Here is a 15,065-nt window from a genome sequence, read left to right as displayed (position 1 = left end):
CTTACCCCCTGCTGGTGATTCTGGAAACGGTCAGTACACCTAGCTCATGACCCCTGTGTGTAACCCTCAAAATCACACATTTGTCTTGGAATGGCTTTTGACATTTGGTTTGCAGAAGACACGTTTCAGGTGCCTAGACCGTACAGGAGGGGCAATGATGTATTCGCCAGAGGAAGTGGGGAAAATTGTACTCACCTGTGCCATGCTGCACAACATCTGCTGATGCAGGCATGTGCCACTATCCCCGGATGCTGATGGAGGAACACCTGGGGATGTGAGTGATGATGAACATGTGCCCGTAGCTGAGGCCACTGCACACAGGGATAGGGTGAGGGAGGGGAGGTTGGCCAGACAGGCATTTATTGACAATGATTTCAGAACTGGTTGATGGGTACATGTCACAAATATCACTTGTCAAATAAATAGCACATGCACGCAATCATTAATGTGCAAGCCTTCTATGCAATATGAACAGGATTTATTTTGTTTTGAAGAAACCCCCCTGCCCCCTCCAACACCCCAACACACATTCCCCCATCCCCCTTCCAACAACCCAACACACATTTCCCCCTTCAACGCCCCAACACACATTCCCCCCTCCAACACCCCAAAACAGTGCATGTGGGTTAATGTGCCCGGGCCTCAGCCCAACTGTGCTCTGTCCATCTATGAAGGACGTTGACTCTTCCCACTACCAGGTCCCTCTGGTGAGCGGCGTTGGGGATGGTGCAAGGAACGTCACCTGGGCAATCCCTGCAGGGATACCTCTGTGGGTGTCGGGAAGGTTGATGGTATAGATCCCGCCAACTGCACCTGCTGGTGGAGTAGATTGTTAGCCTCCCACGTCTGCTCTGCATGAGCAGATTGGACCTCACAGAGCTCACAGACTCTCTGAGCAAATCCAGTTAGGGCCGCAGTACACCTCTCAATCCCTCTACAGGTGCGGTCATTGTCCCACGCCATGGTCTTGACTGCCCCCCTAATAGCACGGCTTATCACATTAATGTGGCGGGTTTGCTCACCCGCCATTGCCTCAATTCTCCTCTGACGTTCCTTAATGACATCCAGCCGTCCCATTACTGCAGCTCCCGTGACCATGGGTCTGTCAGGTGTGGAGTTCATCAGCCTGCCAGGTCTACGCAGGGTGCTAGGGGAGCTGTCATTGGACATGGCGGCCTGTCTGGTGGGGCTGCTGCGGGTGGAGGGGCTACCTTGAGGTGAGCCATATGAAGGGATGTCCCACATCGGGCAACAGTGCGTGGGCACGACGTCCACATGCAGGGACATGGGGAGTGTGTATTTCTACTGTCACCTGCTGCAGGGTCCCTTGGGGTGTGGCCATTTTCTGATTGCCACTCTGGCTGGGTGAGAACACTGGTGCACCATGCTGTTCATCAGTGGATGTGTGGCCATCCTCTGTGTTTGTCCCACTGGTGGCTACCTCCACATCCTGCAACATCCTGATGGCTTCTGGTGTTTCATGGAGTGACACCCTGGTGGCTTGGGGACGTTGAGCCGATCTGACTGGGCTGCAATGGGGTGAGCTGGGGTGTGTCCTACGCCTTGATTTCTCAGACCGGTCCCTTCTCGGGGTGGTGGTGCTGGTTGATGCGCATCTGGGCGTGCGTCTTTATGGGCCTGCTTCCTCTTTGTCAACGTTGCCCTGTGATGATCGCTGCATGCCTGTAGGGCACATAGGGTCTGGTATGAGGAGATGGCAACTTCCATTTGTATCATGCATTTCATGCTTTACAGGGGGTGAGGGCACATTTTGTATCATGCTTGGCCATTAAATGTTTGTAATTTAACTATCTTGGGATTGCTCGAACGTGCTACAGGGGAGGGACACTGCTCGGAAATGTTGGTGTGGCATCTTCAGATTTCTGATGTGAATGCACAGCTCACATGGTGCTGTACGTGAGGGAGGGCATTGATACGCACGCACACATCACATCGCTGTGGCCAGGCCATGGTTCTCTTTTCCTTGGGGCTTACATTGATACATTGGTGGTACTTCAGGCTACTCTGGATACCTGGGGGCACTAGGGTACAGTGGTACAAGGACCCACTCATGGGTGGCTGTGGTGCATCATACACATTGCAACCACATACATTCACACTGGGTATGGAGGGGTGGGCAAGACACAATAATGCTTTTTCAAAGGGGCGGGAGGTTTCTCCCCTGCAATCTCCTGGGTGCCAGTGCCTGCCTCCGCTCCTCCAACTCCCTCAATTGTACCCATGTCAGTTAGATTGCTGATCTGCTCCTCCCATGGTGTGAGCTCCGGTGGTAGTTCCCCTCCTCCAGTCCCCATGGTCTCACTCCTGTGCTGGGCCAGGAGCCAACAGACACGGATCTGCAATTCTCTGAACCACTTCCGGCAGTCCTCCCCGTCCCTGGGCACATGGCCCACCGCTGTCACCTTCCGTCTGACCGCTCTCCAGATCTGTGTGCGCCACTGTGCGCTGGTCTTTTGCTGCTGTGGCCAATTCAGCTCATCTTGATGGCCGATTACCTCCTGCACAAGTATAGTTAGTTCTGGCAGAGAGAACTTGGGTTTTCTGACCCTGTCCAAGGCAGACTTTCCCCTGGTATGCACCTGGGACATTTTGCAGGGTTTTCAGTAGTGGATGACTTCCAGGGACTGCGATTTTCAGTGGTTTGTTTTGTCCAAAATGGGCACCTCTTTATTTCCCGTTCCGGCGGTGACGCATTTCCCGCGGTGCTACTAGCGCGGTAGCCCGACGGTAACGCAATGTGCGCTGGATTTTCGGGTTTTTGACTTGGCACTGTTCTCATTTTTAAATGTAAATCAGACCATCTTTCTTCTTTCCTAATCATTGTCCTGGTAAACATACCTTAGATGTTAGGCATGGAAATAATAGAACTAAGAACATTAATGAACAGTTACTAGCTGTTCCCGGCATAACATACACCAATCTAGCATATTTTAACAGTCAATATCGGTCGGTAATTCATAGGGTCACTTTTGTCCCCTTCTTAAATATCAGAATTACCACTGATCACATCCAGGAAGGGGGCATAGGTCCCTGTGACTTATTAATGGATATTGAAAAGGCTAAACGTACCAGATGGAATGAGAGGTATGCACGGTATAAGAACAGTATCTAACTTCCATTGATCACACAGGCTTCTATGATGTGTCTTTGTAGAGGCATAATTCATTACCTTGTTCCATTGCAAAGGGCTAGTGATGACATAAGATTTCATAGTAGCATACTTACAGCACCTAATTTCAGTTTTAGCTTGTGAGGAGGCATTCGTACAACAGCGTTTTGCTCCTTAGAGACTGAAACATTAAGCCAGTTATTAATTGACACTGGAACAGCTGTGCCCTGTGTGAAGAGAAGTAGGGATGGAAAGAAGGAACTTCCGAATGTTTGTGATAGCGGAAGGTGAAGGTGACCGCATAGAACCATGCCCATTCTGTTTGTTGAAATGGTAGCTGTTGTTGAAGTGGGTGCACTTTGCCATGTGGACAGCAGAGGGGAACCTAACACTGATAAATTTCATCAGCTGAATACGGAAACAAATCTAAGCATTTTATATATATATAGATGTATTAATTATGGTCTAATTGTTTCTCCCCAACACAGTCTATTTTGAGTTGTTCCATTTATTGCCTCTAGAAGGTGGCAGTTGACCTTCCTGGTAAACCTAGTGCACTAGCCACAGAGAACAATTATCCAATATGTCTCCCTTCAGAAATATAGTCAAAACATATATTTGCAGGGCAATTGCAAGGAGATCTATACATTGTGTTACAAGACACTGCTGACCGGACTCCAACTCTAGGATTGATACTCAACTAGAAGAGGCATCCTTGCGTAACTTGTTGGGCAAGTTTAAAAACCACTGTGGTTTCTTTTATTAGTCATTCTGCTCTCCTTTGTCCAAGATTGCTAAAATTGGGTATGGAGTATCATTCCAGATCTGCTGTGCTCTCCGGTGAGGGGCAGCTTGCCAATGTATTCAAGTTCTTAATAAAGAAGATCCCATGTTGGAGGAGACCATTGTAACCCGTGATGAGCCACCCTCTAGAAACTAACCACAGGGGTAAAAATGTCAAGTTACAAGCTGATAGCCAGGTATAAAAAGTCACTGGCCTATCTACTATCCATATGAAAACAGCACACAATTTCTTACTCATCAGGAGCCAAATCATCACTAGCTAGTGGTGTGTAACGTTTCAGGCTGCTGTGCATATGCTGTATCATGTGTTGAAGACACAAGCCAGCTTATCTGCTTCACCGTCTTCAGTTGCTACAAAATATGGCAGCCAGGGTAATTCTACTTTCTCCTTTTGGCTCTCTATGACTCCACTTCTACACCAATTACACCTCCCGCTAGTGAAGCGTGTTCTATACAGAGCGTTCTATAAAATCAGTGCTGAATACATTCAGGCCAAATTATGTCCTCATACCCCTACTAGAGAATTGTGCTCCCAATCTTCTCTGATAATCCAGATCCCTTCTGTAAAGTGCTCTTGTGTGGGACAATGTGCCTTCTCTTTAGCGGTTGCAAAAACCTGGAACTCCCTCCCCTTTTCCATTTGGGCTGTGACACATCATCCATCCTTTCACTGCTTACTAAAGACCCATTTGTTTCATCCCTTCTGTCATTTTGCTCTGATTGGGCCCGATTTTCTCAGCGCCAAGATGCTTTCTGGTGTACGCTGCGCTTTACAAGTATACTTAACATAACATAACAGTCTAACTTGAACTGAATTAAACATTTATACCCATGATGCCCTTAACGGGACACCCAATTGTGAAAAGAGCCATGAAGGGCGGGCAGTGCACTGAAAGAAAGCGCTAGGTGAAGAAAACACAGTTATTTAGGACATGCACGGGCTCAAGGATGCTCAGGGGCCACAATGCATGTAACTGCAAGAGTTAAAGACAAGGCACCTACAAATGAAAGCCATAGCAAGTTACATTCTGAAAGATTTTGTCGGGCCCATGCTACTGTAAGGCAGGTGAGATTGTGTGAGAAACATTATGAGGGTCAAAGTGCTACTGATGTGCTGAGATGCAGCAAGGAACTCTTCTAGGCTGATGCTGCTGAGGTGCTATTGAGATACAGTGATAGATACTGTGAGGCCCAGCTGCACCTGAAGTCCTTTGACACATTCTCGCAGTGATTCTGCAAGGCACATTCCATTGTCATTCCAGTGAAATGCTGCAGGGCTGCTTTGAGGTCCATGCTGCTGGAGAAGTGGTGAGACAGTGAGAGCCACAAGCCATGGTGAGGTGGGGATCCATTGCTGGTGCTCAGGGATGGGTATAATTCCAGGAACGAGGCCCTGGGAATGGAAATGTTGACCCACAGGTAGAAAGACAAAAATGATGGACAGCAAATCAACTAGAGTAAGATAATGCAGCGTTGCAGGAATTGGAACGATAATTCCAAAGCATACTGTACATGACTCAGAAAGTAAAGCAAACCACTGCTGCAGTTTGGCAATTCAAGTTACATCTTAATGTATTCATGAGAAAGACATCAGGTCTCATTCCAAGTGTGGCACTGCATTACATTTTTGTCTGTATTGTAATAACCACCACTTTTTTGAGCAGTAACCGATTTGCTACCAGTTTTTCACTACGGCTGAATTCTGTGTTTGATGGTAAAGTGGAGGATTCCTTGGCAGACAAGGTAGATACGCTGGAAAGCGCCTGCGGCAGTAGAGGATAAGACAGAGGTCTTGATGTGGGACAGATGCAGAGGGTGTGAGGAATCTGGGTAGAGTGATCTAGATAGAGGCTTGGGATACATTGGGTAGACAGGAAGAGGGTAGAGAGACAGAGAGAGTCTCAGGAAAGTGGGACAGTAAGAGAGAATTTCTGGGGAATCGAGAGAGGGTTGGGAGTGAGATGGGGCATTGAGAGGGTTCAGGGGCAGAGGTTGATCAGAGGATACAGTTGGCCAGAGAGGCTAAGGAGTGACGTAGAGAGAGGCTTGTGATACGTTGGGTAGATGGAAAGAGGGTAGAGAGTCAGAGAGTGGCTCAGGAAAGTGGGACAGTAAGAGAGAATGTCTGGGGAATAGAGAGGGGGTCGGAAGTGAGATTGGGCATTGAGATGGGTTCATGGGCAGAGAAATATTAGGGGATAAATAGGGTCAGAGAGGCTAAGGAGAGTGAGATGGGGTGAAAAGACAGGATTCAGGGACCTAAAAACACAGGCTGAGGGGTGAGAATGCTGAGAGGAACACAGAAAGAAGTTCAAATGGGTGAATCTGACTCTGGTGAGAGGAACGGGGGCCCAAGAGAGGATGCTCTAAAGACTTGGTCACAAAGAGAGGGAGGCTCGAGGAAGATGGGGAGATTGACCGGAACAGGGAGGGAGACTGGGGTAAACAAAGTGGCTCATGGCTTATAGAGTATGGTTTAAGCAGATAAGGTCACAGCAGTGGAAGAGTTTGTTACTGGAGGAGACAAGGCCTTGACTACAAGGGATGTGGAATCTGCAGAGTCCAGTTATTTAAAATTGTCAAATATTTCATGTTCCCGAAGCACTCTGATATTGTGGATACATTAGTAAAGCCACATGCAACTTTCAAATAACATATCTCCTTCTGTATGCACGCATGGCTGATACCAGTTGTTTGGCCTTCGGATGTCATATAGGTCTTGTCAATCTCCAATATGACATGACAAGTGGACATGCATTGAATGTATCTGACAAATAGTGCATGCAATTTACATGTGATTGTATTTTATTTGTGTGTATTTGTTCTACATGTAATGTATTTCAGATCCCTCAACTGTAGTCAGTTTCCCTTGGGGTTGATAAACTGATTTTTACTAGCTCCCTTTCTACTGCACCCCATGCAATATGGCTGAATCTCATTGCAATAAAACATGCATTCCAGCTGTCACATAATCTCTGACATAGCAATCCTTGCGCCTTAACACTATTCACTCTATAGCTTCTATAATGCTACTGGACCAGTCATCGCTGCTTACAATTGTACAGTTGCTTAAAACCACTATTTGCAATGCAATGTGATACATCTTTTCTCATTTTTCTTTAGACTTTGATCTGCTGAAGAGCCATTCAACCTACACCAGATTGAAGCCATAATATATGGCAGTAGGTGCGATACAAATATCAAGTAACATAACAGTATTTTGTTAGAGATAAATTCTCTACCTAAAATTAATCAGTGCATTTACCACATTGGAATTACCGCTTAGTAAATGTGCAAAAATCCCCATGCGGTTGGGACCACAATACCTTACCACCACTTGCAATTCCACTGTAAATCTACAGGACTGAGTGGCAGTAACGATAAACGAGCTAGGCAGTAATTCTAATGGAATTACCACAAAACCTTTAAGTAAATCCCTTTATTCCTGAATTTGAGTAAAATCTCAACACGTTCATTTTTGAGAACTACATTGAGTCAAATATGAACATTACACATTCCGGAATTCAGAGTAAAATTCCCAATGTGGTCTGTAAATGAGAAAGGAACTAAGCCAGGCTGCATTTTGGGAATTGGACAACATATATTCAATAATGCATAGATCTCTGTTTGTGAAGCTCCGTCTGAGAATCTTACCATTGGGAATAAACATTAACAGATGGTGATCCATCTTAACAGAGATGGATTTAAATGTAATACAAGCAATAGTTTAACATGTATTTAGTTCTCTAGCAGATGTACTGTCAATTCTTCTTCTGCATTATGTCCTGCTGGTTTCAAAGTTCCAAATTTGATTATTCGTTTAGATTCCAGTTGCCTGAGATGTCTTTCTCTATTTCCCTTCTGTGTTCGGGCATGTGGGCAAGACCAATGAATTTCAGAAGGTTATGATTATTATGCTTTTCTTCAAAACGCACAGCGAGACAGTAGTTTGTATGTTTATTTTTAATCGCTTGAAAATGTTGCAAGATTCTTAATTTTAGCAGACATATTGTAGAGCCTATATACAACATGTCACAAGGACATCTGATTCCATGCACTACAAACCTCGTTGTGCATATGATATGATGCTTAATATACCATCTATGCTGTTTCAGTTTGCCAAACCTGAACAGTTATCCTGTTTGTCAGTTCACATATTTTACATTTGTTACATCTATAGAAACCATTTCTAACCGCCAACTACGTCTTTCTTGGCTTTATAGGAATCACTGGGTGCTATAAGGTCTTTCAAGGATTTGGCTTTGCAAAATGTCATTTGTGGATGTCCTCCTACATATTTTTTTCAGATCCGTGTCTGATTGTATTATGTGCCAATGTTTGGCAAGAAAATGTCTAACATCTCTTGCTCTGTCTGAATTTTTTTTATACATCTTGTTGTTTCCATTTTGTTCTCATCTTCCTTCTTGTTAATCAACACCTTTGTTCTTTCCAGTTTGCCAGTTCTTTTCAAAGCACTTCCAATGTCGTTATCATTATAGCCTTGTGCTTTGAATCAGGCCTTGATTTTAATTGATTCTATTTGAAAGTCATCCTGTTTGGAACAGTTTCAATTCACTCTTATCAATTCCTCTTAGGGTATGCTTTTAATCAGATTTTTCAGATGGTGACTGGTTGCATGTAGTACCGAATTAAAGTCAGTGGGTTTTCTGAATAATTTGCTCTGTAGGAACCCATTATCAGGGATCAGTGTTACATCTAGAAATATAATTTCTTCTTTATTTTTTGTTAGTTAGTTGTAATTTCAGATCATTGTCGATCCAAAGAGTCCATTGACCCTTTCCAGACAATAAAGAGATTGTCAATGAATCGTTACCAGCAGATGGTCTGTGCTGTATAGTTGTCATACTGTTCAGACCACGCAATTGTCATCTCCCACCAGCCCATGTATGGATTGGCATAGGTTGGTGCCATGCAAGATCCCATCGCTGTGCCACAGTTTTGTCTATAAATGTTTTCTTCAAAAAGAAAGATGTTCTGCTCAAGACAGAATTTAAAACATAGTCAAAATCATCTAATTGTATTGCCTATAGCTGATAGATTTTGTGTCCAAAAAGTATTTGCAGCAATTGAGTCCATTTTGAGGCTTGATGCTGGTGTACAATGAAGTGACATCTAAAGAGACCAAGATATAATCATCTTCCCATAACAGAGCTTTAGTTTTGTGCATATGTCTCCAGTGTCTCTAATATAAGAGCTGAGATCTTTAACAAAGGGTTGGAGAAAGTGGTCAATATATTTGTAGGTATTTTCCAAGAGAGACCCTTTAGACGAGACTATAGGTCGTCCAGGAGGGGTGATGAGATTTTTATGTATTTTTGGAACAAAATACAGAATGGGAGTTATAGGATGGTTCTTCAAAAACATCATTTCTTCCAAGTCAATAATATTCAGATAGTTCCAATTCCTCAAAATGTCATCATATTCAATTTTGGTTTGTTCCAATAATTCCATTTCACAGACTTTATAATATTCTGTGTCCTCCAATGGACACATTGCTTCTTGTATGTAGAGTTCTCTACTCCATACTTCCGCTCCTCTCCCTTTGTCTGCCTGTCTTATAATGATGCTTTCATCATTTCAGAGATTGTCTAATATCTCCATTTGTTCCGCTGATAGATTGCTGACAGATTTTTTCTGTTTAGTGTCCACTTTTTTAAGATCTTTCATCACCACATCTTCAAATACATCAATTTTAGTCCCGTTACTATTTGGACAAAATTATTTCAGTTTGAAACCACTTTCTAGTGGAAGATCTGTTTCTGTACCAAACCTGGTGAGTATTTCTTTATTTTCTAGCTCCTCCAGTTCAGTTAACATATGGTCTCTCAATGATTCAAGAGAGATTAATGCTTCCAAGTCCTTCACAGTTAGAGAATTAGGTTTCAATGTTTCCACGCTTTCTCTATTTTTTTTTCTTTATGTAGAAAAAACATTTTCAGTTTTAACTTACGGAGAAATTTGAACAGGTCAATTCTTGTTTGGACAAAGTCAAACGTTTGATCTGGGCAGTAGGAAATACCTAATTTCAGCGCATGTAGCTCCATAGGAGTAGGATGCCTATCTGACACATTGAAGATTTCGACCTCTAGTTCTTGCTCCCTTGTCCTTTTGATTTGTTCTTCTGTCCTCTGTGTGAACGTGTTGTCATACTTTGTCCCAATGATGTTCCTGGATTTGTCCCCCCACCCCCTCCTCGTTAGCCTTTGTTGCTTCCTCTTCGGGTGGCCGTCCTCTTGGTTTTCTTTCTGCCATTGTGTCCAGATGTAAGAAGCGGAACTCATCTAAAAAATTTAGTTTGGTGGTTCTGGTATCTGGGTCCGAAGTTTCTATTTCCGATGAGGAGGGAGCTGAGTCTTGTGCCTCTCTGATGTCTGGTTTGTCAATACCACTTTTAGTTTTTAGTAACTGTTCTTTAATTGGTTGGTCAACTCTTCTAGCAAATGTGTTGGTACGTCCCTGTTCATAATTAAACACGGTTAAATTTGTGTTGTTTCCTCAATCTGATTTCTCTTTAATATCTCTACAGATTTGCTTCCATCCTGTTGATTTTTCTTTTACAATCATCACCTTCAGGTGAATGAGAGAATTGACCTTCCAATTTTTCTATTTCCACGATGAGTTTGCTCCTATCCAATTTAGCAAATTTGATAAATGCGGTGGTCATGGCAAATGAACAAGCATTTGTGTGGTCTGTCCATTCTTGAATTAATTCCGGATCAATCTCTTCATATGTTGGTATAGTTAATATTGTTAAACCTCTTGGAATCCGTTTCATCTCTAGATATGTGATCAATATCATTGCTTCACACCATTTGCTGATTTCGCGTTTCTTTAATCTCTCCAGTGTATCCATTGTCTGTTGTGCTGTTAATCCAGCTGAGCAAATGGTTTTAGGTCCAGCTGGTCCAGATGCCATAGGTTCTCCTCTAAAGAGCACCGAGGCTGCAGCCATCCATTGCGCTTCCAAGTCCTCTGCCATGTCTGTTTATATCACTGTAAGATTAGAGTGTGTAATCAAGGAATTAACCCGTATATTCCTTGATAACTAGCGCTTAGGTGGATTACATTTCCTACACCCTTAAGCACATTCACAGAAGAAAATAAATCTATGTAAATGTGCTTATGAACCTCCCCTGCAGACCAGAGGAATGGGTTAACTGGTTTGTCAGAGAATGATATGGGGACACAACTGCTACTGTAAATACAAGCAGGAGCTGTGAATGGTGTGCAGGAACCACACACCCCTCTCCCAGCACAATATGCTAATTACTGAGAGCAAAAAAAAGAGAACAAGCTTCTCAGTAGCGGGAGGTGGCTGCTATAGATTTTCTGAAAACACATATATATATATTTATATATATATATATATATATATATATCAGAGTATGTATCATAGGCACCACTATCAACATGTTTTAATGTTTTTTTACACTATTATGTTTTTATTTCATCAGTCAGAGACTTTACTTTTCATCTTGCTCATTTAGGTAAGGATGATCCTAGACTCTGTAAATATCTCTGGAAAATCGAACTACACATTCACTATGCCTGAGTCTACACTAGCAGAAGATTTAGGAGCTCTCTGTGAAACAGCAAGATTTTCCGACTGCAGTCTTTATGTCAGAGGGCGGGAATTTAAATCTCATAAATCAGTTCTTGCAGGTATCCTCTGATTTTATATTAAAATGTACTTTTTAAATCTGTAATACATGTATTCTAAGTTCTGTTTTTATTCCTTGATTACAGCTCGGTCACCTGTATTTAATGCAATGTTTGAGCATGACATGGAAGAAAGCAAACAGGTAAATGTTAAAAGCTTTTGGCACTGATCAAAGAAGTGACACAGCAAATGTAGTGTGTTTCCTCTTACTTAGCAATGGTCTCCTAATACAAAATGTAAATCTTTAGTTTGAAATCTCTTGAAAGATGCTTGCCGTGGGAATGATCAGCAAAGGTAATCACATTTAAAAATCTCAAATGTATGGCATGTATTTTCTAATGCATTTATCAAAATACCTATGTCTAATACTCACATATCATTTCATATTTTGGGTGCTAGCTGTACTAAGATCATAAAGCCCACAAAAGGTATGAATAACGTTGTAGATATGCCCTTGATACTTGATATTCATTTGGTGGCTAGCTCCATGTGAGCGTAAGGATGGAGTACATTTGAAAATACTGTGTCGGCTGAATCTCAAAATAATAATCATGGCCTTTATAGAAATAGTGTTTGTTATATTTGCAATAGACATGTCAGCACAACAGCAGCATATCTCATTATGTTTGCTTGCATAACTAGTACATAACTAGATTCAATCTTGGTTTTACCTGTATAACAGGTAAACTTATTAATACTGCACACATCTTACGTTTGAAGCTACTAAAGTTCTGATTTCTTCTGTCATCTTTTCACGCCTGTTTTATTGTTCTTCTACACTCTTTGGACTTCCTGCTTCACACTTAGCCCCGATTAAGTTTGTTCTAATGCATCTATTCTCCTATTATGTTTTCTTATGCCTCGTGTATCTATTTCTTTATCTTTATCCTCAGTTGGATGGCTGTCTTTTCATTCTCGTCTCAAATTAAATTTCCTCTGTGTGGTTTTCAAATCTCTTTATGGTCTTGTGCCTTCTTATATTTTATCTTTTGTTATCTTTGTCACGCTCCCTTCGCTCTGTCTCAATTTCTATTATCTGTCCCCCACCCTGCGTGTGCCCAATCTCGATTTCGTTCTTTCTTCTTGCTTGCTTCTCTCTACTGGAATGCTCTTCCTCTTGCCCTTAGTTTTATCACTTCTTATTTATTATTTCACAATTCTCTTTAGAACTATCTTTTTCATTATTGATGTAAATGTTGTATAGCCTTCGATGTTCATGTTATTGTACTGTAAGTGTGTTATGTACAACCCTTTGGAGTAAAGCGCTGTATGAATTCCAAATAAAATACAAAATACAAAAATACATCTCAACCTTTCAACTAGCTAGATTAACACATCTTTTAATCCTCATACCTCTGTTATATAGCCTTATCACACCTACACCCTACCGTGTGACCTACAATCATATCAGATACATAATCTCTCATAATCAGTCAAGTTCTATAAATATATAACTGTACACGCTGCAGCTCCAAGAGAACCCATTCAACAGCCAGACGTGATCTTCATCCCATCTATCTGGATTACAAGCTAACTGTCTCCATTACATTTGTAACAAATCCTTCACTGCCAGGGAAACAATTTAGATGGATCAATAGCAAGGATGAAGCCACCCCTCTTAATCCAGAACAATTACCCCACATCACAACCCCAGATACTTCTCACCCTCCAACTCTGAGCAGTCCCCACAATGTAAACCACAACTCCAGGCCCAAACTAAACTAAACAGTAGGTGTCACTCCATCTTCTCCAACCCTTCCCCTACCTCCCGCTGAACCTCTTCAAACTCACCACCTCAAATTGTGGTTTGCCAAAACCCGCCTACAAGATGCTTAGAAATTGTAAAGACAATAGAATCGGAAAGGAAGCCAGGAGAAGAAAATAATTGGAAGCTGCCCCTGCAACTCATTCAGACCAATTAACTAGACAATCTAAAGGAATTCCACTTCTTCACCTCAGGAGACCTGTAACAGCATTAATCTCCAGATATTTCCTAAAGCATCATTTTATAACGACCTATGTTTGGATCAAGAAAGCAGACTTACCACCGTCCCAACAGCCTCATCTACAATTCCCCAAAAAGCCATTTTCTTTGCCAGAAAACCATGCCTACTAGAAGCAACACATACTATGGCATTCATCACTAGACATCCTACACCATTCACCAGAAACCTGCAAGAAAGGTAGAGAGATGAGCCAGATCCCATAAAGAGTCTACTTACAGCCTCATCACGAGTTGGGCGGTAGCCCTTAAATACGGCGGTTACACTATTACAGCCACATGTAAGGGTCCGCCCAAACATGTGTATGACGCTGGAAAAATTGCAATTTTCGGGCACAATTAGCGCAGCGCTATCAGAGCGCGCTAATTGCGCCAAAAATTCCCCATTGGGTACAATGAACCCAATGGGGAATGGGGAATGTTGTTTACCACCCAACCCGTATTACCACCGGTAGGGTGGGCGGTAACGCAAATACACTTGGGCGGTATCCCAGTCAGGATACCGCCCAACTCATGATGAGGCTTTTAGCCTCCTCAAATCTGAAGGCCTTATCAAGGAACCCTAGGAAGCTAACAAAAGCGACCACACACGATCAAACAGACCACAAATGATCAAACAACATTCATTTGACAAACGGAAACCACACTGAAGTGATGGGCACTAGAGGGATCATGGTTAATTCACAGTCTGTCTCTGCTCCTCTGACATTTTTCGACTTACTCTTAATCACATAAATTAGGCTTTCTGATGAGCAATCCCTGGTCATCCACGATAGTATCCTATCAGTAATATCACATGTGCAAATCGTAACAATAGGAGAGGAGGAGGGGATAGTACTGGTTCACAGAGACACCGTTAAACGGGTGTTAGTACTATTCAACAGTGACCTCTATCTGTCTTTCACTTCCTTGGGCTACAAGTGTTTTCCCAGAGACAGCAGCTGCCTAACTCCATATGAGCCTGCTAGACTTTCCATGACCTAGCCTGCTTAGTGTTCTCTTCCTCCACCTCCTGTCCTCGCCCAACTTAGCCACACTGAATCATTCATGTGCACCTACTTAAATACCTCACCCCCCCAGGATTGGACACTTATCTTAACCAATAGCTTACCTGATTCCAGGGGGGTGTAATTTTCAGTGCTTGGGAAGCTCCAAAAAGGGATTGCAAGCCCACCCCTTTCCACCATGGACTCTGATGGTGTCCGGGGTCATTGAATGTAAGAGCCTCCATGGGCCTTGTAATATAATATGTATCCCCGGTGGTGTAGCAGTGTAAACATCCCTTTAGGAGACCTTCATTTAATAATTAATATTCCCTGGTGGGTTATTGGAGGCTCCCTGTGTGCGCGGGCTCCAGTAGACACAGTCTCGCTGGAGCTGCACCGATGTCGTAGTTGATGCATGGTGCCACGTCTATCATTGCCACGTCCTGCAGCCAGTGTTGCTGT

General features: G+C 42.9%; 1 protein-coding gene across 1 annotated transcript in view; it reads left to right on the top strand.

Annotated features, from left to right (window-relative positions):
• Positions 1-15,065, top strand: part of SPOPL (speckle type BTB/POZ protein like) — a 520,447-nt gene that overhangs the window by 233,242 nt on the left and 272,140 nt on the right. The window contains exons 6-7 of the mRNA XM_069617390.1: positions 11,443-11,617; positions 11,702-11,757. Of these exons, the coding sequence (XP_069473491.1) occupies positions 11,443-11,617; positions 11,702-11,757 (231 nt within the window). The remainder of the gene's footprint in view (positions 1-11,442; positions 11,618-11,701; positions 11,758-15,065) is intronic.

The sequence above is a fragment of the Ambystoma mexicanum genome, chromosome 9 (genome assembly GCF_040938575.1).
Source record: "Ambystoma mexicanum isolate Mex_15411 chromosome 9, UKY_AmexF1_1, whole genome shotgun sequence".
Lineage (NCBI taxonomy): Eukaryota > Metazoa > Chordata > Amphibia > Caudata > Ambystomatidae > Ambystoma > Ambystoma mexicanum.
The sequence above is the reverse complement of the archived record's forward strand: the minus strand, read 5'-3'. Positions and strand labels throughout refer to the sequence as shown.